Genomic DNA, 26,181 nt, shown 5'->3' on the forward strand with positions numbered 1-26,181 from the left:
CGCCCAGATTCCATAAGAATCAGAGAGATCTGGCACTGCCCCCTATGCACACAGCCATGAGGCATGCAGAGAGCAGGCAGAAAGCAAGAGACACAGAACATGGAGCCGGCAGCAGACAGAAATCACAACATGACCTGGAGCACTGGGTAAGATGGTGTGTGAGAGATGAGAGGCCGTGCCGTGATGCCAGCAGAGTTGTTACAGAAATATCATCAAATATCTGCTGTCTTGTTGTTCTTACAAACAAGATTTTCTAAAAGCCTCAAACTTCTGTGTGTGAATCAGACATGAAATCAAACATGATAGATGATTACAGTACGGGGAAACATTCATATAGACGGCCGGTGGTGATGGTGTCAGTGACAGACTGAGGCCAAATATGTTTCTAGATCCGTAGTAGAAGATGAAGATGTCGTCCTCATCATGAAGTAGTTATTTCTCATGTCAGGTGTAATGAATATCTCCTGCAGTATTGCTAATGCCGATTCCAGTGTCGGTAAATGAGACGAGAATTAGCGTTATAGAAGATGAGTCTATGAGACACGTATTCAGCTGCCGACTCCGAGGAGGAAACTGCTTGTTATCTGTAGCCTAAAATATATAGGTTTTATTAGTAGATGTAAAGAAGAAAACTAAATACTGTAAAATAATGAATCTCCTCATACACTGCTCAAGAAAATAAAGGGAACAGTAAAATCCCACATCCTAGATACACTGAATGCAATATTCCAGTTGTAAATCTTAATTCATTACATAGTGGAATGTGTTGAGAGTAATAAAACCTAAAAAAGATCAATGTAAATCACAACTAATATCCCACGGATATCTGGAGTTGGAATGATGCTCAAAATTAAAGTGGAAAATGAAGTTTCAGGCTGATCCAACTTCAATGGAAATGCCTCAAGACAAGGAAATAATGCTCAGTAGTGTGTGTGGCCTCCATGTGCCTGTATGATCTCCCTACAAAGCCTGGACATACTCCTGATGAGGCAGCAGATGGTGTCCTGAGGGATCTCCTCCCAGACCTGGACTAAAGCATCTGACAACTCCTGAACAGTCTGTGGTGCAACATGACATTGGATGGTAGGAGACATGATGTCCCAGATGTGTTCAATCGAATTCAGGTCTGGGGAACGGGCGGGCCAGTCCATAGCTTCAATGCCTTTATTTTGCAGAATGTGCTGACACACTCCAGCCTGCCACATGAGGTCTGGCATTGTCCTGCATTAGGAGGAACCCAGAGCCAACCACACCAGCATATGGTCTCACAAGGAGTCTGAGGATCTCATCTCGGTACCTAATGGCAGTCAGGCTACCTCTGGCGAGCACATGGAGGGCTGTGCGGCCCTCCAAAGAAATGCCACCCCACTGTTATGATCCTGGTGGTCAGAACACATGAACTGACCTGATAAGTAAACCCAAAAATAAGGACAAGCTCTGGGAATGTGGGAACTTTACTGACCGCAATTCTGATCCTATCAAACCACACTATAGGCAGCCGTGGAGCGTTCCTAACTCGGCCTAGACGCCTCGTTCACAGCCTGAGAAACTAGCTACCCCTAGAGAGAAACAAAGCCTCACTTGCCTCAGAGAAATTTTCCCCAAAGTGTAAGCAGCCCCCTACAAATAATAACGGTGAGTGTAAGGGGAAAACACAAACATAGAAATGAAAATAGGTTTTAGCAAATGAGGCCCGCTAATAACTAAATAGTCAGAAGATAGCAAGGAATCTGTGCGGTCAGTATAAAATACTACAAAAGTATCCATGCAGAGAATACAAAAAGACCCCCACACCGACTCACGATGTGAGGGGCGCAACTCCGCACCCCAGAGCTTCCAGCTAGCAATCAAATAGCATATAAGCAAGCTGGACTGAACTCTTAACATACTGAGAAACATTTTCAAATAGAAATGAGCAAAAATGGACTAGCATGAACTTACCTTCTCCACGAGGAGACAGGTCACAAGGGAAGTCCCAGAGAGATCTGAACCAGTACTGAATACAACGACAGCAGGCAACAAGTAAAGGTCCAGATGGAGTTAAATAGGCAGCAGGCCTAGCAGGAAACGAGGCAGCTGGAGTCCAGCTACAGACCAGCCGTAACACTAAAAGCCACCAGAGGGAGCCCATGAACAGAACTCACAAAGTACCACTCATGACCACAGGAGGGAGCCCGAGAACGGAATTTACAACACCCCACACCATTACTGACCCACTGCCAAACCAGTCATGCTGAAGGATGTTACAGGCAGCAGATTGCTCTCCACGGCGTCTCCAGACTCTGTCATGTCTGTCACATGTGCTCAGTGTGAACCTGCTTTCATCTGTGAAGAACACAGGGTGCTAGTGGCGAATTTGCCAATCCTGGTGTTCTGTGGCAAATGCCAAGCGTCCTTCACGGTGTTGGACTGTGAGCACAACCCCCATCTGTGGACTTGGTGCACTCAGACCATCCTCATGGAGTCCATTTCTAACCGTTTGTGCAGACACATGCACATTTGTAGCCTGCTGGAGGTCATTTTGCAGGGCTCTGGCAGTGCTCCTCCTGTTCCTCCTTGCACAAAGGCTGAGGTAGCGGTCCTGCTGCTGGGTTGTTGCTCTCCTACGGCCCCCTCCACGTCTCCTGGTGTACTGGTCTGTCTCCTGGTAGCACCTCCAGCCTCAACACTATGCTGAAACACAGCAAACCTTCTTGCCACAGCTCGCCTTGATGTGACATCCTGGATGAGCTGCACGGTTCCCTGATAAATGTCCACAGGAATAATTGCCCACACGGAAAATTGCCCACATGGAAAATTGCCAATTGCAGCATCACAAAGTTTCATATCTATGATATTTGAGGTGAAAGGTGAGGATGTTCACATGATGTGTGATCAACTTTAAAATTTACAGCTGACCTAGTGCAAAACTGCAAACATGCTGAAGATCTGTGGTTTGTAGCAGTCTGTCATTATCAGCAATAGATAGATCTAGTCTGCTCTCATCTCTCACTGACTCTGCCTTACTCCTCCCACCAGCCCAGAACAGCAGCACATGCAGAAACAGCAGCAGTGTGATCCAGAGGAGCCATCACTGCTATCAGCAGGGCTGCCACTAGAAATTTTGGGGCCCCATACTGCCAACATTTTCAGGGCCCCCTTAATACTCCGCCCAGGCTCCACCCCCAGCCCCACCTCCAACCCTCGAACTGTCCACAGCACCACCGCTGTCTCTTGGAAAAACTCCACTTCTCACCAATCACACATTAACAGTTCCCATCACCAGATCACACACATAGCCAGCAGATTTTGTTTTGGCCAAAAGATTTTTTTAATCTGCCACGATGACAAGGTAGACTCTTTTGGCCAGGCCCTACTTTACTCTAACTTATTAAACATTTGTTAAAATGTGCAATACAATTTAGGTATATTTTTATTTTTTTAAATTTTTCAAATAACCAATAATACCACATACAAGGGACAAATGCCACGACACCATGACCAGACACCACATTATCACCACACAGTGACCTATAATACTATCTACAAGGAATAAATACTGCCACACCATGTGCAGACCACATATTACCGCCACAGTGACCGAACCAATATCGCATACAAGGGACAAATACCACCGCAGCATGTACAGACCAAATAATACCACCACATGGTGACCAACTACATACAAGGAACAAATACCAACACAACATGACCAGACCACATATTACCACCACATGGTGACCGAATAATAGCACGTACAAGGAACAAATACCACCGCACCATGACCACTCCACATATTACCACCACATAGTGACCAAATAATAGCACATACAAGGAACAAATACCGCCACACCATGGCCGGACAACATATTACCACCACATTGTGACTGAATATTACCATACTGATCATTAATTAAAAAAAAAAATGCTATCACCATAAGTGCCATTATACATAGGAGATCTGTACTTAGTATGCAGTGTCTGTGTACAGGTAATACAGTGGTCACTAGTTACATTATACACAGGAGCTCTGTATACAGTATATAGTGTATGGTGTCAGTGTACAGGTAACATACTGACTCACCAGTGACGTCTCTAGCTGAAGTCCTTCATCTTTGCGTTTTTTTAATCCAGCACAGACCGCCATCACTTCTTTCAGCCAGGACTCATCTCTGCATAAAATAACAATTATCTAGAGCACCGCTTCCAGAGCACATTCCCCACTTTTTTCCTTTCTTCTACACTACACATCTGAATACAGACATTCACCCACCATTAATATATACTGTAATTGGTTATTATGCAACCCACCATTCCAAATATAAATTATAATACGCCACTGAGCCCCTTCTAGCTATACATAGCCACTTTCCCCATTTAATATATAAATTAATTAGCACCTGTACTCTTTCCCCCAATTTATTTCCAGTCACTTTATCCTCAATGATCCCACTATGTACCTCCTGCTCTAACCCTAACTCCGATTCATTATAGTTACATGCCCCTTCTACCTCAATTCATTGTCATGTCTTCTCTCTCTCCCACCCTCTATTCATTATTAACTGCTCTTCCCCACCCTCAAAATTCATTATTTGCTCTCCCTACCTTCAATACACCATTGGCTCTCCCCACCCCCACCTTCAATTCAATTGCTGTCCACCGTCCCTCACACTCACTTGATGTGCAGTCCCCTTCACCCCCACTTCATCATTTGCAATCCACCTTACTTCATCATTTAGTCCCCTATCCCCCTTCACTTCATCTGCAGTCCCCCTTACTTTATCATTTGCAGCACCCTATCATTTCATCATGTGCAGTACCCCCTCAAACACAATTCATCATCTGCAGTCTCCATCACTCCCACATCATCATTTGCAGTCCCCATCACTTGCAATCCCCATCACCTCATCATTTCCAGTCCCCATCACCCCTGCATCATTTTCAGTCCACATCACATCACCCCCACATCATTATTTGCAGTCCCCATCACCCCCACTTCATCATCTGCAGCCCCCTATCATTTCATCATGTGCAGTACCCCCTCAAACACACTTCATCATCTGCAGTCTCACTCTCCCCCACCTCACCCATTTAAAAAAACAAAAATAAAAATGTTTTTTATACTTACCTCAGTCGTTCCGGGGCGTCTAGTGTTTCCAGCAGTGAAGCAGCAGCTAGAATGTACGGGCTGCTGAGAGGACCTGACAGGAGCCCATCCGTGACGTTGCAGCGTCCTGGATAGCGATCTCATTGTGTTTGACATGCTGCAGCGATCTGGATCCCGCTGTGATATCGCTGGTCGGAGCTAGAAGTCCAGAACTTTATTTTGTCGCTTGATCACCCGCTGTCATCGCTGTATCGGCGTGTGTGACGCCGATACAGCGATGTGTTCACTTGTAACCAGGGTAAACATCGGGTTACTAAGTGCAGGGCCGCGCTTAGTAACCCGATATTTACCCTGGTTACCATTGTAAAAGTAAAAAAAAAAACACTACATACTCACCTTCTGATGTCTGTCACGTCCCCCGGTGTCCACAGGGTTACGCGCTGCTGCCGAGAACTTCCTGCACTGAATGTGTCAGCGCCGGCAGTAGCAGAGCACAGCGGTGACGTCACCACTGTGCTCTGCTTTACGGCCGGCACTGACACATTCAGTCAGTGCAGGAAGCTCTGAGCAGCAGCGCGTAACCCTGTGGACGCCGGGGGACGTGACAGACATCAGAAGGTGAGTATGTAGTGTTTTTTTTTACTTTTACAATGGTAACCAGGGTAAATATCGGGTTACTAAGCGCGGCCCTGCGCTTAGTAACCCAATATTTATCCTGGTTACCTGGGTGCTGCAGGGGGATTTTGGCATCGTTGAAGACAGTTTCAACGATGCCGAAGTCGTTCCCCTGATCGTTGGTCGCTGTCTGTGTGACAGCTCCGCAGCGACCTAAACAGCGACGCTGCAGCGATCGGATCGTTGTCCATATCGCTGCAGCGTCGCTGAGTGTGACGGTACCTTAAGAACAGAATCCGTACTCTGGGACTAGGGATGAGTGGACCGAACCTGGAGAAGTAAACTGGGCTCAGAGACCTTTGTTGAAATCCATTCTGCATTTTCTTTGCTGCCTGTGTTGTGCTGTATTGTATTTCTATGGAGCCCAAGGAAGTCAAGGGCAATCACCCGGCAGCTAATTATTTGCAGATGTGCAATGATTGTTTAATAAACTTAAGTTGGGCTATGTGCACACATTGCAGATTTGCCTGTATATTTTTCTGCACTAAATCCGCAGCTCTTGGCAGAAAACGCAGGTGCGGTTTTTGGTGCGTTTTTTTTATGCAGTTTTTAGTGCGGTTTTTAATGCGTTTTTCCCTGCAGATTGTCTGTGTTTTTGACACAAATAAAGCTTGAACTGCAGTGGGAAAAAAAACAAACATGTGATGTAATTTCCTTGTCCAACCCCTTCTTCTTTCATCCTCCATTTTGTGAAAACATCAAAATGAGATGCGCCAATTCCGGCACTTTACCCCTCTCTTTCCACTCCCGTGTAGCTGTGGAATATGGGGTAATGAGGGGTTAATGCCACCTTGCTATTGTAAGGTGGCATTAAGCCCGGTTAATAATGGAAAGGCGTCAATAAGACGCCTATCCATTATTAATCCTATTAAAAGGTTAAAAAAATATATAGGGGGACCCCCCAAAAAAATGACATAGGGTCCCCCTATATCTGTAGGCCAGAAAGGTTAGGCAGACAGCTGTGGGCCAATATTTGTGGCCTGGGAAGGGGTTAAAATACCCATGGATGTTCCCAGGCTAGGAATATTAGCCCACAGCTGTCTGCGTAGCCTTTCTGGCTCTCAAATATAAGGAGAGCCCCAAAAGAAAAGTGTTGGGGTCCCCCTATATTTTTAGGCCAGAAAGGCTACGCAGACAGCTGTGGACTTATATTCATAGCCTAGGGGCCATGAATATTTGCCCTCAGCTAACCCTCCCCCCCCCCCCCCCGCCGGCTACAAATGGAAGCCCGCAGCCGCCCCAGAAGAGGCGCATCTAAAAGATGCGCCAATTCCGGCACTTAGCCCCTCTCTTCCCACTCCCGTGTAGCGGTGGGATATTGGGTACTGAGGGGTTAATGCCACCTTGCTATTGTAAGGTGGCATTAAGCCCGGTTAATAATGGAGAGGCGTCAATAAGACGCTTATCCATTATTAATCCTATTAAAGGGTTAAAAAAAAAACAAAGACACTAGAAAAAAATAATTTAATGAAATAAAGGCACCCACTTTTTGACAAACCCTTTATTATACGCTCAATCCACCTGAAGACCCTCGACCTGAAAAAGAAATAAAAAAACAAACCAAATTCATACTCCCTGGCCCTGTCCGCAGAAATCCAACGAGGGTCCCACGACGATCTGCCATGGGGAACAGACACATCCGGAGATGTGTCTGCTCTCCACGGCTGCAGCAACACACTGACAGGAGCTCCGGCTCCTGTCGGTGTGTAACTGCGCATGCGCGAGGGTTTACCGGCATTCATTGACCCCGGTACTCTCGCTTTACGGCAGTGCTGCGTGGGAAAGTTCACACGCAGCTCTAATGCCGTAAATAGAGACGCCAGAGCCGCTGATCTCCGGTAAAGTACGCGATACACTGCTAGGAGCTTCGCTCCTGGTAGTGTATTGCCGGAGAGCAAGCGATCGGCGTGGGACACTCGTTATTGGATTCTGCGGACAGGGAGTATGGATTTGGTTTATTTTTTTTTTACTTTTTCCCTAGGTGACCGAGGGCTTCGCGTACCAGTGTGCTGTATGGTGAGTATATACTCTATGTTATATGGTGTATGTAATGTCTGTCATGTATGTTACGTTTATTGTATGTGTATTGTATGTGTATGTGTTTTGTGTTTTACTGACCATTGTGCTAAGTCGCCGGACACAGGGACAACTCTCCCATCCTAATATCGGATGGGAGTAGTAATCCCATACGGCGACTTAGCACAATTGGGTGGCACTATGGTCGCATGGGGACACACACACAGACAGACGCACACGCACAGACTTCACATACACACACACACACACACACACACACACACACACACACACACACACACACACACACACACACACACACACGCGCGCGCCTCCACACTGACGGTCACACTCCGCCCACGCACTTCCTCCTGCTTCCCCGCACTCCCTGCTGCAGCGGTTTCTACACCAAACCGCAGGAAACCCGCAGATATTTTTTCTTCTGCGGGTTTGACCTTCACAATGGAGGTCTATGGGTGCAGAACCGCTGCAGTTCCGCACAAAGAAGTGACGTGCTGCGGAATGTAAACCGCTGCGTTTCTGCGCGGTTTTTCCCGCAGCATGTGCACAGCGGTTTGCGGTTTCCATAGGTTTACATGTTATTGTAAACGCAATGGAAACTGCAGCGGACCCGCAGCGGCAAAATCGCTGCGGTTCCGCGGTAAAAAACCGCAACATGTGAACATGGCCTTAATAAACTGTTCTTAATAAACTTGTCGGTAGTTTTTCATGTGGGCAATTTTCGCCGACATTCTTCTGTGCTGCAGAGCATCTTACCTATGATTCTATACTATTCTCTGTTCTGCAGAGCATCTCACGTATACCTGCATACTATCCCCCTGTCCTGCAGAGCATTTAACCTATATCTCTTTACTATTCTCTGTCCTGCAGAGCATCTCGCCTATAATTCCATATTCTTCTTCTGCTTTGCAGTGCATCTCATGTATACATGCATATACTATCCCCCTGTCTTACAGTGCATTTAACCTATAATTCAGCCTGTGGGCAATTTTCTGTGGGCATTCCTCACCTTGCACCTCAAATATCATGGATCTGAAACTTTGTGATGCTGCAATTGGCAAATTTCCATGTGGGCAAATTTTCCATGTGGGCATTTTTCCTGTGGGCAATTTTTCTTTGGCCATTTTTCTGGTCACCTTGAGCAGGGTATATTTCCCTTATTATCTCCAGTAATTGTATTATTACACAGTATTTTTATGATGTTACATCGGCTCTTCTTTTTCTCATTCAGGTTTCTACAATATCGGATCCTCTCTGTGAAGATCTTCCATATAAAATAATTTTTCTGAATTACCCATCAAAGATGGATATGGATAGAGAAAAGTTGGCGGAGAGGATATTACACCTCACCCTAGAGATCCTCCTCCAGCTTACTGGAGAGGTGAGAGATTCTGATGACGTCACACTACATCAGGGGTGGACAATTAATTTTCCCAAGGTCCCTACATAGCATGATGGTCTCAACAGCCCCCAACACATTATGATGGTTTCCTCACACATTATAATGGTTATCCCACTGCCCCCACACAGTTTAATAGTCACTACACACAGTATGATGGTGATCATACACATAATAATGGTCCCATCCACAGCCTTCCATATAGTATGATGGTCCCCCCACACCAATATATAATATGATTCCCCCATAGGCCTGTATATGATATATGATAGTCCGCCCACATCCCCAATACAGCGTGATGGAACCCCCACACAGTATTATGTGCCCCCACAGCCTTCTATATGGTATGATGGTCCCTCCACAGTCCCTCATATAGTTTGATGGTCCCCCATACGGAATGATGGTGCCCCATAACTCTGAAACAATAGGATGATCACAATAGCTGCGGGTGGAATTGTTTTTCCCTTCTGTTCATATTTTTTCTAATTGAGACACTGGTTAATTTGAGAATTTTATATATACTACTAGATGGCAGCCCGATTCTAAAGAATCGGGAGTCTAGAATCCATATATACTTTATTTATTCAAATGTAAGAATAATACAATTAATAAATAATAGAAAGAACAAAAAATGGCTGCACTCACCAGCTCTTGACAATTCTTGACAGTACGGCACATTTCTGATTGGTCGCTCGCGGCAGGCGGCAACCAATCAGAAAAGTGCCGCGCACCACGAAGGCATATATCTTTGTCCACCCTGAGCGGGTGTAGGACGCTGGTGACGTCACTTATCTCCGGACATTATCTCCGGACAAAGCCACGGAAGTTGGCACAAATTGCCGGAAGTAGTATTCTAGGCAATTATATATTAGATTTTAATGTTATCAGTGTTTACCTTTGAACGTTTATATTGTATTGTCCTGTCACCAGCCATGTGTACGATTATCGGCCGAAAGCCTCTCTGGAACCAATAATCACCCCATGTAAAGGTATCTTTATAAGTTAAAGATTCAGAATACTATGACTTTTATCATATCCTGAACAGTCAAGTTTTTTATGAACCGTTAAGGTTTTCTGGTTGAAGTAAAAAAAACTCTGAGTGTTTACAGTTTGAAACCATAAAATGTTGAAAAATTATGTCATTCTTGAGTATATCACTGGTGCTCATAAACGTGTCAAATTTGATCTATAATATACTTTAATATACGTTACTTTAATCTTTAATATACTTAAGAACAGGGCCCCAGACATCACACAGGGGGTCTGAAACACCGCACAGTGGTCCAAAATATCGCTGTGCTCTGCCTGGGGCCCCATATGCTGCCTGGGGCCCCATATGCTGCCTGGGGCCCCTGTGCTCTGCCTGGGGCCCCGTGCTCTGCCTGGGGCCCCATGCTCTGCCTGGGGCCCCTGTGCTCTGCCTGGGGCCACTGTGCTCTGCCTGGGGCCCCATATGCTGCCTGGGGCCCCTGTGCTCTGCCTGGGGCCCCATATGCTGCATGGGGCCCCTGTGCTCTGCCTGGGGCCCCATAGGCTGCCTGGGGCCCCTGTGCTCTACCTGGGACCACTGTGCTCTGCCTGGGGCCCCATATGCTGCCTGGGGCCCCTGTGCTCTGCCTGGGGCCCCTGTGCTCTGCCTGGGGCCCCATGTTCTGCCTGGGGCCCCTGTGCTCTGCCTGGGGCCCCATAGGCTGCCTGGGGCCCCTGTGCTCTGCCTGGGACCACTGTGCTCTGCCTGGGGCCCCATATGCTGCCTGGGGCCCCTGTGCTCTGCCTGGGGCCACTGTGCTCTGCCTGGGGCCCCATATGCTGCCTGGGGCCCCATATGCTGCATGGGGCCCCTGTGCTCTGCCTGGGGCCCCTGTGCTCTGCCTGGGGCCCCATGTTCTGCCTGGGGCCCCTGTGCTCTGCCTGGGGCCACTGTGCTCTGCCTGGGGCCCCATGTTCTGCCTGGGGCCACTGTGCTGTGCCTGGGGCCCCATAAGCTGCCTGGGGCCCCTGTGCTCTTCCTGGGACCACTGTGCTCTGCCTGGGGCCCCATATGCTGCCTGGGGCCCCTGTGCTCTGCCTGGGGCCACTGTGCTCTGCCTGGGGCCCCATATGCTGCCTGGGGCCCCATATGCTGCCTGGGGCCCCTGTGCTCTGCCTGGGGCCCCATATGCTGCCTGGGGCCCCTGTGCTCTGCCTGGGGCCCCATGTTCTGCCTGGGGCCCCTGTGCTCTGCCTGGGGCCCCATATGCTGCCTGGGGCCCCTGTGCTCTGCCTGGGGCCCCATATGCTGCCTGGGGCCCCATATGCTGCCTGGGGCCCCTGTGTTCTGCCTGGGGCCCCATATGCTGCCTGGGGCCCCTGTGCTCTGCCTGGGGCCCCTGTGCTCTGCCTGGGGCCCCATGTTCTGCCTGGGGCCCCTGTGCTCTGCCTGGGGCCACTGTGCTCTGCCTGGGGCCCCATATGCTGCCTGGGGCCCCTGTGCTCTGCCTGGGGCCACTGTGCTCTGCCTGGGGCCCCATGTTCTGCCTGGGGCCACTGTGCTCTGCCTGGGGCCACTGTGCTCTGCCTGGGGCCCCATATGCTGCCTGGGGCCCCATATGCTGCCTGGGGCCCCTGTGCTCTGCCTGGGTGTAGGACACTGGTGACGTCACTTATCTCCGGACATTAGCTCCGGACATTATCTCCGGACATTATCTCCGGACATTAGCTCCGGACAAAGCCACGGAAGTTGGCACAAATTGCAGGAAGTAGTATTCTAGGCAATTATATATTAGATGGGCATTTCCTGAAGGAAATACATGGTGCTTGAACAGCGCTACCAGCTTTACAGCAGCACTTTTCACACACGGGAGTGGGGGGCGCTCTTACTTTTGCACCCGGGGCGCGCTTACTTTTGCACCCGGGGGCGCACTTACTTTTGCACCCGGAGGCGCACTTACTTTTGCACCCGGGGGCGCACTTACTTTTGCACCCGGGGGCGCACTTACTTTTGCACCCGGGGGCGCACTTACTTTTGCACCCGGGGGCGCACTTACTTTTGCACCCGGGGGCGCACTTACTTTTGCACCCGGGGGCGCACTTACTTTTGCACCCGGGGGCGCACTTACTTTTGCACCCGGGGGCGCACTTACTTTTGGGGCCGCACTTACTTTTGGTGGGCGGGGCTCCTCGGCCTCCGATTTGGTTGGTGGGGCCCCTCGTCCTCCGATTTGGTGGGTGGGGACCCTCGGCCTCCGATTTGGTGGGCGGGGACCCTCGGCCTCCGATTTGGTGGGCGGGGACCCTCGGCCTCCGATTTGGTGGGCGGGGACCCTCGGCCTCCGATTTGGTGGGCGGGGACCCTCGGCCTCCGATGTGGTGGGCGGGGACCCTCGGCCTCCGATGTGGTGGGCGGGGACCCTCGGCCTCCGATGTGGTGGGCGGGGACCCTCGGCCTCCGATGTGGTGGGCGGGGACCCTCGGCCTCCGCTTTGGTGGGCGGGGCCGGGCCCCTCGGCCTCCACTTTGGTGGGCGGGGCTCCTCGGCCTCCGATTTGGTTGGCGGGGCCCCTCAGCCTCCGATTTGGTGTGTGCTCTGCCTGGGGCCACTGTGCTCTGCCTGGGGCCCCATATGCTGCCTGGGGCCCCTGTGCTCTGCCTGGGGCCCCATATGCTGCCTGGGGCCCCTGTGCTCTGCCTGGGACCCCTGTGCTCTGCCTGGGGCCCCATGTTCTGCCTGGGGCCCCATGTTCTGCCTGGGGCCCCATGTTCTGCCTGGGGCCCCTGTGCTCTGCCTGGGGCCACTGTGCTCTGCCTGGGTGTAGGACACTGGTGATGTCACTTATCTCCGGACATTAGCTCCGGACATTAGCTCCGGACATTAGCTCCGGACAAAGCCACGGAAGTTGGCACAAATTGCAGGAAGTAGTATTCTAGGCAATTATATATTAGATATCCTGGCCTATCAGGTGATATTTTTAGACAACTTTCTATTAAAGGTTACATTTTAGGGGTTGGTTTTTTTTTTTTTATGCTTTTGTCTTTCTACTCGATGTAACACCTCACTTTATAATTGTTTCGTTTTTTGTCGCACCAGGACAGTTCAGCTCTGCTCCCTATGTGCTGCATGAGCCCCACAATGCCCCCCTATATAAACTGTATGAGCCCCACGCAGCCTCCATATATATACTGCATGAGCCTCACACAGCCTTCCTATATACGCCTCATGAGCCCCACAAAGCCTCCTATATATACTGTAAGCCCCACACAGCCTCCCTATATATACTGTATGAGCCCCACACGGCCTCCCTATATATATTGCATGAGCCCCACACAGCCTCCCTATATACACTGCATGAGCCCCACACAGCCTCTCCATATACTGCATGAGCCCCACACAGCCTCCCCATATACAGAATGAGCCCCACACAGCCTCCCTATATATACTGCATGAGCCCCACACAACCTCCATATATATACACTGCATGAACCCCAAAAAGCCTCGCTATATATATACTGTATGAGCCCTACACAGCCTCCCTTTATACACTGCATGATCACCACACAGCTTCCCTATATACACTGCATGAGCACCACACAGCCTCCCTATATATACTGCATGAGCCCCATACAGTCTCCCTATATACTGCATGAGTCCCACACAGCCTCCCTATACTGTATATACATGAGCCCCACACAGCCTCCCTATATATACTGCATGAGCCTCACAGCCTCCCCATATACTGCATGAGCCCCACACAGCCTCCCTATATACACTGCATGAGCCCCACACAGCCTCCCTATATACTGCATGAGCCTCACAGCCTCACTATATATACTGCATGAGCCCCACACAGCCTCCCTATATACACTGCCTGAGCCCCATACAGCCTCCCTATATACACTGCCTGAGCCCCACACAGCCTCCCTATATACTGCCTGAGCCCCACACAGCCTCCCTATATACTGCCTGAGCCCCACACAGCCTCCCTATATATACTGCATGAGCCCCACACAGCCTCCCTATATACTGCATGAGCCTCCCTATATACACTGCATGAGCCCCACACAGCCTCCCTATATACACTGCATGAGCCCCACACAGCCTCCCTATATACACTGCATGAGCCCCACACAGCCTCCCTATATACACTGCATGCGCCCCACACAGCCTCCCTATATACACTGCATGCGCCCCGCACAGCCTCCCCATATACTGCATGACCCCCGCACAGCCTCCCCATATACTGCATGCGCCCCGCACAGCCTCCCTATATACACTGCATGCGCCCCGCACAGCCTCCCCATATACTGCATGACCCCCGCACAGCCTCCCCATATACTGCATGCGCCCCGCACAGCCTCCCTATATACACTGCATGCGCCCCGCACAGCCTCCCTATATACACTGCATGCGCCCCGCACAGCCTCCCTATATACACTGCATGCGCCCCGCACAGCCTCCCTATATACACTGCATGCGCCCCGCACAGCCTCCCTATATACACTGCATGCGCCCCGCACAGCCTCCCTATATACACTGCATGCGCCCCGCACAGCCTCCCTATATACACTGCATGCGCCCCGCACAGCCTCCCTATATACACTGCATGAGCCCCACACAGCCTCCCAATATACTGCATGTGCAGCGCCCCAGGGTCCTGGTCGTTGCAGTAATATAATTCTCCTCTACGGGGGAGTGATGTTACGTTTGGAGGCAATAAAGGAGATCTCGTTACCAGGTACCACATGCATACAACACATTTCATACTCCAATCCACCAGGGGGAGCTATGCTCCTATTTATTAGGGCACTCTTCACACTTAGGTAAAACTGGTGGCCTGGAGAGGAAGTTAGGCAGTCGCTGGCTGAGCTTCGGCTCAGGTAGTTGGTCCCTGACAAGGGTGGCATCCTGTCGCAGGCCTAGACTGAAGGTCACGGAGCTGCACCTGCCCCACGTGCGGAAGTTCCTAAGAAAGGACACAAACAGAGAACTGTATTGTAGAGAGTGAGAAGGAAGTCGTAGCAAAAAGAGTGGAAACCAGGAGTTCTGCCCTGCACAGGCTGCCTCTTTCTGAGGCGCAGGATCCGGTAGCCGGAACACCGAGGGAGCAACAGTTCTTTATGCCTTGCTCCAGAGACCGGCAGGACAGCTAATTTTCATGTTACTGATCCGCCCCATACCCAGGAGGCAAGGTGGCACCTACGAGAGGCCGGGGCGTGCTAGAGTCCCTGTAAAAAGCCTCAGGCCACCGGTCATACGGGTTGTCCTATCCATCTGGGGGACAGAGAGAGAGACATAACATCTAGAACATCTTCAACAGTTGTGAGGACCTTATGAGAGGCTCAGCAATAAGGTATTACAACACCCAGGCGCTAGAGGAAGGCTACTGATTTCCACCTGGATAAGGGGACTCTGGATTTGCCTCCAAACCGTCCGGACTCTGCCTGCCCTGTGATCTGTGCTCTGGACTGTGGATGCTGAAGCCTTCAGTAAAAAGGTAAAGAGACTGCAACCTTGCGTCCTTGTTCTTCACTGCGCCTCTCACCATCCACCATCTACGCACTGGAGATACACTTCACCTGTGGGAAGGTATACCATCTAGCTGCAATAACATCACCCCAGCAGACCTCTTAACCCCTTTACCCCCAAGGGTTGTTTGCACATTAATGACCGGGCCAATTTTTTCAATTCTGACCACTGTCCCTTTATGAGGTTATAACTCTGGAACGCTTCAACGGATCCCGGTGATTCTGACATTGTTTTCTCGTGACATATTATACTTCATGATAGTGGTAAAATTTCTTTGATATTACCTGTGATTATTTGTGAAAAAAAAGGAAACTTGGCAAAACTTTTGAAAATTTTGCAATTTTCCAACTTTGAATTTTTATGCAATTAAAGCACAGAGATATGTCACACAAAATACTTAATAAGTAACATTTCCCACATGTCTACTTTACATCAGCACAATTTTGGAACCCCAATTTTTTTTTTGTTAGGGAGTTATAGGGGTTAAAAGTTGAACAGCAATTTCTCATTTCTCCTTCGCCACATTGGGGGACACAGGACCATGGGGTGTTATGCTGCTGTCACTAGGAGGCTGACACTAAGTTGAGACAAAAAGTTAGCTCCTCCCCTGCAGTATACACCCTCATGCTGGCTTCCAGAGACCCAGTTCAAGCTTAGTGTCCGTAGGAGGCACACTGGATTTAACACTTTTTTTACCGGACGAAGGGGGGACGGAACCTTTCAAGGCTTCGATCTCCAACAACAGGCGAGCACTGGAGTTTTAACTCTCCGTATCCTCTCCTGCGACATGGGATGCCACTGCCTGAGCTGATTCTTTGGGGGCGACGGGCCCCTTTCAAGGGACTGATCTCCCTACCCCCCCCTCCTTACAGACGAGCACATGGAGTGTCCTCCACGTATCCTCTTCTGCAGCCAGGCCTATTGCCGGACATTCTGCCCTGCCCACCAGGTTTTACCCTCGGCTGTTCAGAGGCTCCTTTTCATTGTGGCGTCCGTGCAGCCCCCACTGCATCACCGCTGAGTTCCGGAGGGCTCTTTTCTCAGGGTCTCCATAGGGCTTCTAGGCGCCGGGACTCCGTGGCCGCGTGCCGGGCCGAGGCCATAAATTTAGTCCCCGGCTTCGGCCTAGTGCGGGCCGGCCGCATCCCAATAGGCCCCGCCCACCGGTCGCATCATCCTGCGGCTCCGCCCCCGGTCCTAGCGCTTGTCGCTCTCTACGAGATTACCCTCCCAACCCCCGGCGGCCATCTTTTTTACACTGCACACTGCAGCTCCATCCACAAACCTGAACTTGCCAGCATTTTTCCTTTTCGGACGCCGGTCGTCTCTTCCATCAGCGCCACCTCACCTCTTTGTGGGACACAGGACCCGGGTAAGGAGACCGCATTAGGTGCTTCCCTGCAGCGTTACCCTCGCTTCCAAGTTACTTATATTGGGGTACATCATGTCGCAGTCAAGGGCCAAAAAGATCACCAAGGTGCATACTACCTTTTTCACTGCGTGTAAAACCTGCCAGGCCCCACTCCCTCGGCCTCAAAGTTCCCCTCTCTGCTCAGCCTGCGATGCCCTAGGTACCCAGGAGCCCTCCACCGCCACCGACCCCAGTGTATCTAGCCCCCCTGAGTGGGCCGCATCACTGTCACAGTCCATGGATTCTTTAGCCAAAGCGATTAAATCCCTTCATGACCCCTCTGGGGAGCGGGGCACTCTTTTTCATGGGTTAAGAGATCCCTCCATAACAGGGGAATCGTCGGCCAGCAGGGGCCGCTCTCACCGGAAGGAGGCACGGTCATCCAAAAAACGGATCCACACTACCTCTCCTGAGCATTCACCACGTCATTCAGCTTCTGGTAGCTCCACTTCTCGCTCACCCTCTCCAGGGGCTCGCAGCGATCACGACTCTGAGTATGAGTCTGATGCATCCTTAGATCCGGATGCTCCGGAGATTAGATCTACTGTTGGCTCCCTCATCGAGGCAGTCAATCATGCGCTAAAAGTGGACGATGACCCTAATTCTGCTCAGGACCATTCTGTCTCCTTTACAAGAACCAAGCGTTCCCATAAGGTGTTCGCCTCTCACCCAGATTTCCTGGATATAGTCCGGCGACACAGGGAGTGTCCGGATAAGTGTTTTTACAGGCAAAAAGGCCCTGGAATCGAAGTATCCCTTTTCCGCAGATCTTGTTAAAGATTGGACGGAACCTCCACTAGTAGATCCTCCGGTATCGCGCTTGGCTACCAAAACGCTCTTATCCGTTCCGGATAGTGCTTCAATTAAAAATCCCACAGAACGCCAGCTAGACTCCCTAGCTCGCTCAGTGTACGAAGCCTCAGGTTCCTCTCTATCTCCTTCCTTCGCTGCGGCTTGGGTTGCCAAAGCAATGGTTTTCTGGGCAGATGCTCTTGCAAAATCCATTCAGGAACAGGAACTCCCGTCGGAGACGGCAGACCTTGCCAAACAAATTGCCATGGCTGGAGATTGTGATGTACGCCTCTTTAGACGCAGCGGACTGTGCAGCAACTGCGGCTTCAAACACCATCACCATTAGGAGAGCTATTTGGCTTAGAGAGTGGCGCGCGGTTTCCTCCTCAAAAAAGTCTCTGATTTCCCTTCCTTTTCAGAGCGGATGCCTCTTTGGAGAAAAATTAGACCAGATTATTTCCGATGCTACAGGAGGGAAGAGCAAGTTCCTCCCGCAACACAGGCCTACAGCTGCCTTTCAGCACCAACAATATTTTCCTTTTCGGCCCTTTCACAGTAGCCCATTCTGGTCCAATTCCGCTGCCTCGTCCAGATCAGAACGATCCCCACGCACAGACACTCTCGACCTTCATACAGGCCGAATCAGTCCTGGCGAGGAAAGCCTAGGCAACCCAGAACCAGAGGGTCCAGGCCTGCCAGATTCCCTTCGCAATGACTCTGGGACCTTTCCAGTCGACACCTCCAAAGTAGGCAGACGTCTGCTTCTTTTTCAACAAGTCTGGCTTTCCGTCGTCCACGACGAATGGGTCAGAGATTTGGTGTCTTCTGGTTACAAAATAGAATTCTCCGCCTCCCCTCCAGCATGCTTTTTCCCCTCTCGTCTCCCAAGTTCGGGGGCCCAATCTCGTGCTCTTCACCGCGCCATCGAATCCCTCCGCAACAACGGGGTCATTGTTCCGGTCCCAGAGCACCAGAGATTAAGAGGTTTTTACTCAAACCTCTTCGTCGTTCCGAAAAAGGACAGGACGGTGCGCCCTATTTTGGACCTAAAGCTCCTAAACAAGTATGTAAAAGTTCGGCACTTCAGGATGGAGTCCCTCTGGTCAGTCATTTCCTCAATGGAGACAGGCGAGTTCCTAGCATCAATAGACATCAAAGATGCTTATCTCCATATCCCAATCTTCCCGCCACATCAAAGGTTCCTCCGTTTCGCCATCCAAGAGGACCACTTTCAATTCACGTCCTTGCCCTTCGGTCTTGCCACTGCGCCCAGGGTATTCACAAAGGTCATGGTGGCCGTCATGGCAATTCTTCACTCCTGAGGAGTGGTCATTTTGCCATACTTAGATGACCTCCTGATAAAAGGTCCATCTTATCAGGCCTGCGAAGCAAGCGTCCGCATTACCTTGGATTCTCTTTCGCGCCTGGGCTGGTTAATCAACTTGGACAAGTCCTCCCCCGTTCCTGCTCATAGGATCTCCTTCCTAGGCATGATCCTGGACACGTCAAAGGGACTGGTCTTGCTCCCTCGGTCCAAGGCCCAAGAGCTTCAGCAGGGAGCTCGGACGCTCTGTCATTCTCATCCACGGTCCATTCGGTTTGCCATGAAGATCCTGGGGAAAATGGTGGCCGCAATAGAAGCGTTTCCCTTCGCTCAACTCCATCTCCGCCCCTTACAACAGGCTCTGCTGGACAATTGGGACAGGAGTCCCTTATCCCTCGATCGGCCATATCCTCTATCCCCACGGATCAGGCAAGCCCTCACATGGTGGACTCTGGGATCATCTCTCCTCCACCGGGAGGTCTTTTCTCCCGATCCGCTGGCTGTTGGTAACTACTGACGCCAGTCTCCTCGGTTGGGGAGCGGTGTTTCGACACCACACTGCTCAGGGGCGTTGGACAATTCGGGAGTCGAGGCTCCCTATAAACATCCTGGAGATTCGAGCGATCAGACTTGCCCTGAGACGTTTTCACTTCCTGCTCGCGGGTCACCCAATTTGAGTTCAATCGGACAACGTTACAGCGGTGGCGTATATAAACCATCAGGGGGTACCCGCAGCAGGGCGGCGTTGCAGGAGGTCTTCTACATTCTCCGTTGGGCCGAGGCCAACCACTCCACCATTTCCGCGGTGCACATTCCAGGCGTTGAGAACTGGGCGGCGGACTTTCTCAGCCGTCAGGGCCTCGCCTCGGGGGAGTGGGAACTCCATCCAGAGGTTTTCCGGCAAATCTGCCTTCGCTGGGGAACTCCGGATGTGGATTTGATGGCGTCCAGACTGAACTCCAAAGTTCTTCACAGTATAAGTATGGTCAATTAGAGTCTATTATCATGTATTCACCGCTGACCTCTAATATAAATATAAAATACAACTTTTATTAAATACCTCTAAAATCATATAAACAATTGCCCAATTGTGAATAAACACCAACACCAGATTATAAAAATATAACACAGAGGCACCCAGGGGAGGTGCCTGTCCCTGTATATTGCCTATCTCACCCTGCCTGACAGCGGAGGTTGGCACCCTATGTCCTACGCTGTGGCACCCCCACTCGACGGCGGCTCTCCCTGTCTGCCCTATTATGCCCAATCGTGGCAGGGGAGTGAAAAAGGATGCCTAAAAGGGTGAGAAAGATGGTTATAGGGAAATATGCCGTATGCTTTTGGGTCCTGTGATAAAGCTAGCTAATACTGGTCTAGTAACTAGACTAGCTATACTCTGTTCTCTAGAACTCTACATATATTGGTAAGCTTCTGTATATTTGTTAATGTTGATGCTTGCCGTACTGAAGAGTCGTCTTGCATTAATCTCTAACTGCTTGGTAAACAATAAACAGAGAGGCTAAATGGGTATCATAACAAGAACCTATTGTCTATAAGTAGACGAAAAGTAGAGTAGAAAATAGTTAGAACAATATCTTGTCTTATTTTATTCTTATTATACCAGATATAAATGCCAATGTAGATACAACATACCCCAACCTAACTATCCAATGGTATAGGTTGTCAAAACACTTGACACTTGATAATATCAGCAATTACCAATATAATTATAGTGGCATATTGAATATTGCCATACAGTACACAAGCTGGAAAACCCCTAGGCATAATATACACAGAAAAACAGCATATTAACTCCTTTCCATATAGTAGTGCAATAACCTGCAAACACTGCAACCCACAGTAGTGCAACAAACCCACACTCAACGCGTTTCCCCTCTAATGAGGTTCATCAGGAGTAGATGGATAAAACATAGCCAAAAGGCTCCACTTTGTTGCAAAACATAAATGCAAAGTAACAAGCGATGCTTAGCTTAGCAGCGATATTGGTAAGGCAGGCATGATGGCCGGACTTAACGAGACAATGCTCCCCTGTTCGTGATGCTCAGCGGTGAATACATGAACTCCAACGTTCCCAACTTCATAGCACGTTTTCGGGATCCCCAGGCCATCGGAGTGGACGCACTGATATCCCTGTGGCACCGGTTCCAACTCCCGTACGTGTTTCCTCCGCTTCCCTTACAGCCAAAGGTGATCCGAAAAATCAAGACGGAGGGGGTTCCGTTGATTCTTGTCGCCCCGGATTGGCCACGTCGCGCATGGTACGTGGAGCTCGTTCAACTCGTATCCGACGTCCCCTGGCAGTTACCAGACCGTCCAGATCTGCTTCGCCAAGGGCCGATCTACCACCAGAGCTCAGGGGCCCTACGTTTAACGGCGTGGCTGTTGAAACCTGGATTCTAACTCAAGCTGGTTTCTCCCAGCAGGTCATTCCCACCATGATAAGCGCTCGCAAAGCGTCTTCTGCTTGCATCTATCACCGCACCTGGAAAACCTTCTCATGGTGCAGGCTCCAAGGTCGCCCACCGCTTGTTTTCTCAATCCCTGCCATTTTGGATTTTCTCAGTTCCCTCAAGGGTCAAATCTCAGCGTTATCTATGTTGTTCCAACGTAAGATTGCTACCAACTTGCAAGTCAGGACCTTCATTCAAGGGGTCTCCCACGTGGTACCCCCCTACAGAATGCCGTTAGAGACAAGGGATCTCAATTTGGTTCTGAGCATTCTTCAGGAACCTCAGTTTGAACCTCTGCAGGACGTCCCGCTAACTGTCCTCTCCTGGAAGGTTGCCTTCCTTGTGGCAGTAACATCTATCAGACGGGTCTCAGAGTTGGCCACTCTATCCTGCCGGGCGCCTTTCCTTGCCTTCCACCAGGACAAGGTAGTCCTACGCCCATCTCCGGCTTTTCTCCCTAAGGTGGTTTCATCTTTTCACCTTAATGAAGATATCATTCTTCCCACCTTCTGCCCACAGCCAAAACAGAGTCGAAAAGGCCCTTCACACCCTGGACGTGATACGGGCCCCTAGGAGGTACATTTCCAGAACTGCTCCTTTCCGCAAATCGGACTCCCTCTTTGTGCTCCTAGAGGGTCACAGAAAGGGTTTAGCTGCGTCTAAGGCCACGATAGCCAGATGGATCCGTTCTGCTATTCAAGAATCCTATCGGGTCAGGGGCAGTCCTATCCCGGCGGGGATTAGAGCACACTCCACTCGGTCGATGGGGAAGCAGGTTTGCAAGGCCGCAACGTAGTCTAGCCTGCATACTTTCACAAGACACTACAATGTCCACATTCAATCTCCTGCGGATGCGGCCCTTGGCAGACGTATTCTGCAAGCGGCCGTCGCGCATTTATAGTCAGATGGTACACGGAGTTAATCGGTTGTATTGTTTCCCACCCAGGGACTGCTTTGGGACGTCCCATGGTCCTGTGTCCCCCAATGTGGTGAAGGAGAAATAGGGATTTTTGTGTACTCACCGTAAAATCCTTTTCTCCGAGCCACTCATTGGGGGACACAGCACCCACCCTGTTAGCCTGTTCGGCTCGTTACCTTTTTGGTTCTTGACTTTCTCTGACATGTTATACTCTAATGTTATGTAATATATTATTATTAATCTCCTACTGCTTTTGCACTGAACTGGGTCTCTGGAAGCCAGCATGAGGGTGTATACTGCAGGGGAGGAGCTAACTTTTTGTCTCAACTTAGTGTCAGCCTCCTAGTGACAGCAGCATAACACCCCATGGTCCTGTGTCCCCCAATGAGTGGCTCGGAGAAAAGGATTTTACGGTGAGTACACAAAAATCCCTATTTTTACACCATTTTTTTTTTTTTTTTTAGGGACCACATCTCATTTGAAGTCACTTTGAGGGGTCTATATGATAGAAAATAACCAAGTGTGACACCATTCTAAAAACTGCACCCCTCAAGGTGCTCAAAACCACATTCAAGAAGTTTATTAACCCTTCAGGTGTTTCACAGGAATTTTTGGAATGTTTAAATAAAAATTAACATTTAACTTTTTTTCACAAAAAATTTACTTCAGCTCCAATTTGTTTTATTTTACCAAGGGTAACAAGGAAAAATAGACCCCAAAAGTTGCACAATTTGTCCTGAGTACGCCGATACCCCATATGTGGGGGTAAACCACTGTTTGGGCGCATGCCAGAGCTCGAAAGCGAAGGAGTGCCATTTGACTTTTCAATGCAAAATTGACTGGAATTGAGATGGGACGCCATGTTGCGTTTGGGGAGCCCCTGATGTGCCTAAACATTGAAACCCCCACAAGTGACAGCATTTTGGAAAGTAGACCCCCTAAGGAACTCATCTAGATGTGCTGTGAGAGCTTTGAACCCCCAAGTGTTTCACTACAGTTTATAACGCAGAGCCGTGAAAATAAAAATTCTTTTTTTTCCCACAAATTTTTTAGCCCCCAGTTTTGTTTTGTTGAAATTGGACCCCAAACGTTGTTGTTCAATTTGTCCTGAGTACGCTGATACCCCATATGTGGGGGGGGGGGGGAAACCACCGTTTGAGCGCATGGCAGAGCTCGGAAGGGAAGGAGCACCATTTGGAATGCAGACTTAGATGTATTGGTTTGCAGGCGTCACGTTGCATTTGCAGAGCCCCTGCTGTAACTAAACAGTAGAAACCCCCCCCACAACTGACCCCATGTTGGAAACTAGACCCCCAAGGAACTTATCTAGATGTGTTGTGAGAACTTTGAACCCCCAAGTGTTTCACTACAGTTTATAACGCAGAGCTGTGAAAATAAAATCTTTTTTTTTTCCACAAAAATTATTTTTTAGCCCCCAGTTTTGCATTTTCCCAAGGGTAACAGGAGAAATTGGACCCCAAAAGTTGTTGTCCAATGTGACCTGAGTACGCTGATACCCCATATGTTGGGGTAAACCCCTGTTTGGGCGCACGGGAGAGCTCAGAAGGAAAGGAGCACTGTTTTTTACTTTTTCAACACAGAATTGGCTGTAATTGAGATCAGATGCCATGCCGCGTTTGGAGAGGCCCTGATGTGCCTAACCAGTGGAACCCCCCAATTATAACTGAAACCCTAATCCAAACACACCCCTAATCCCAACCCTATTCACAACCGTAAATGTAATCCAAACCCTAACCCTAACTTTAGCCCCAACCCTAACTGTAGCCTTAACCCTAGCCCTAGCCCTAACCCTAACCCTAATGGGAAAATGGAAATAAATACATTTTTAAAATTTTTCCCTAACTAAGGAGGTGATGAAGGGGGGTTTGATTTTACTCTTATAGGCTACGTTCACATTTGCGTTGTGCGCCGCAGCGTCGGCGCCGCGGCGCACAACGCAAACAAAAACGCGGCAAAACGCACGCTAAAACGCTGCGTTTTGCGCCGCATGCGTCCTTTTTGGCCGAAAGTTGGACGCAAAAAAAAATGCAACTTGAAGTGTTTCTTGCGTCCAACGCTTGTGGCCATGCGGCGCAAAACGCAGCACAACGCATGTCCATGCGCCCCCATGTTAAATATAGGGGCGCATGACGCATGCGGCGCCCGACGCTGCGGCGCTGACCGCAAATGTGAACGTAGCCATAGCGGGATTTTTAGCGGATTTTTAGCGGATTTTTATGATTGGCAGCCGTCACACACTAAAAGACGCTTTTTATTGCAAAAAATATTTTTTTTGCGTTACCACATTTTGAGAGCTATAATTTTTCCATATTTTGGTCCACAGTCATGTGAGGTCTTGTTTTTTGCTGGACTTTTTTACTCAAATGTTTTTTATTAAATATTAGAGTACAATAAAACATTTCACATTAAGGTATACATTTCCATTTTTCCCACTCTTAACCCTCCCTTACCCATCCCGCCCCCCTCCTTCCCTTTTAGACAGCTCACGCTTTCCTCTTAACATATCCTGTAGTATTATATACGTTATCCATATACAATAACTTTTATTTGTACACGAGTACACCATAAATATATAGGCAAACCCTCCTCAGGCCTAACTTCTCTTAGCCTCCCCTAGCCTAGATCCAGCCAGGGCGTCCACAATTTTTCGAACAGGCCCATCTTCCCTCTTTTCTGATATACACCCTTTTCCAGGGTAATGACCTGCTTCACATATTTAAGATATTTTCCCCTCGAGGGAGGTTCCTCCTTGATCCAATTTTTGGCTTCCGAGCCATGTATAGTAGTCTAGCGATTGCTATTTTCAGCTTGTTATCCACAGTTCTCTCTTCCACATACCCCAACACGCACACCAAAGGTTCTCTTGGAATTACACATCTGTATGCCCCTTCTATCCGGCTTACAACCACCAACCAAAAAGCAGTCAATCTCGGACACGACCATAACATATGAAACATTCCAGCACTATCATTCCTACATCTAGGGCATTCCGAGTCAGATCTCAGCCCAGCTCTATACAGGACATCCGGGGATCTATACACTCTGTGTACAATATAAAGCTGGGAGAGCCTATACGGCTCATTCAGTGATAGTTTCGGTATCCATTCTAATACAGACTCCCACGTTTCCTCCTCTAAAGGACCCAGCTCTCTTTCCCATTTAGCCCTAGCACCAATCAGATATTCTAATAGGTGAGTGTGAAGCAGATCCTTATATAAAGATGAAATAGCACCCCTCGTTGTCCCCACTCCACAGACGTAGTCTAATACTAAGTCGTTTTGAATTTGGAAACAATCCCCCTCATTCTGGGCCACAAACGCATGCCGTACTTGTGCATATTGGAACCCCCCAGATGCCTTAAGACCATATTCCGACTGTAGCTGGGAAAAGGATTTCAACTCCCGTCGCTCTAAAATCTGACAGGCATACTGGATCCCCCTGGCTTGCCATTCTGGTATTTGTCCCATCACCAAAAACTCCGGTAGATTATTATTAAACCACAGCGGAGAAAACCTGGTCAGACAAGTAACCCCGCAAACTTGTT

General features: G+C 49.5%; 2 protein-coding genes across 3 annotated transcripts in view; both read left to right on the forward strand.

Moving 5' to 3' along the window:
• LOC143767252 (uncharacterized) overlaps positions 1–26,181 on the forward strand; it is a 329,672-nt gene that overhangs the window by 212,503 nt on the left and 90,988 nt on the right. The gene's annotated exons all lie outside the window — the stretch shown is intronic.
• The window catches only part of LOC143767237 (uncharacterized), a 34,492-nt gene continuing 17,344 nt past the window's right edge, over positions 9,034–26,181 (forward strand). For both annotated transcript variants that reach the window (XM_077255422.1, XM_077255423.1), the window contains exon 1: positions 9,034–9,179. In XM_077255422.1, coding sequence (XP_077111537.1) covers positions 9,102–9,179 — 78 coding nt within the window. In that variant the 5' untranslated portion in view covers positions 9,034–9,101. The remainder of the gene's footprint in view (positions 9,180–26,181) is intronic.

The sequence above is a fragment of the Ranitomeya variabilis genome, chromosome 4, assembly GCF_051348905.1.
Source record: "Ranitomeya variabilis isolate aRanVar5 chromosome 4, aRanVar5.hap1, whole genome shotgun sequence".
NCBI lineage: Eukaryota > Metazoa > Chordata > Amphibia > Anura > Dendrobatidae > Ranitomeya > Ranitomeya variabilis.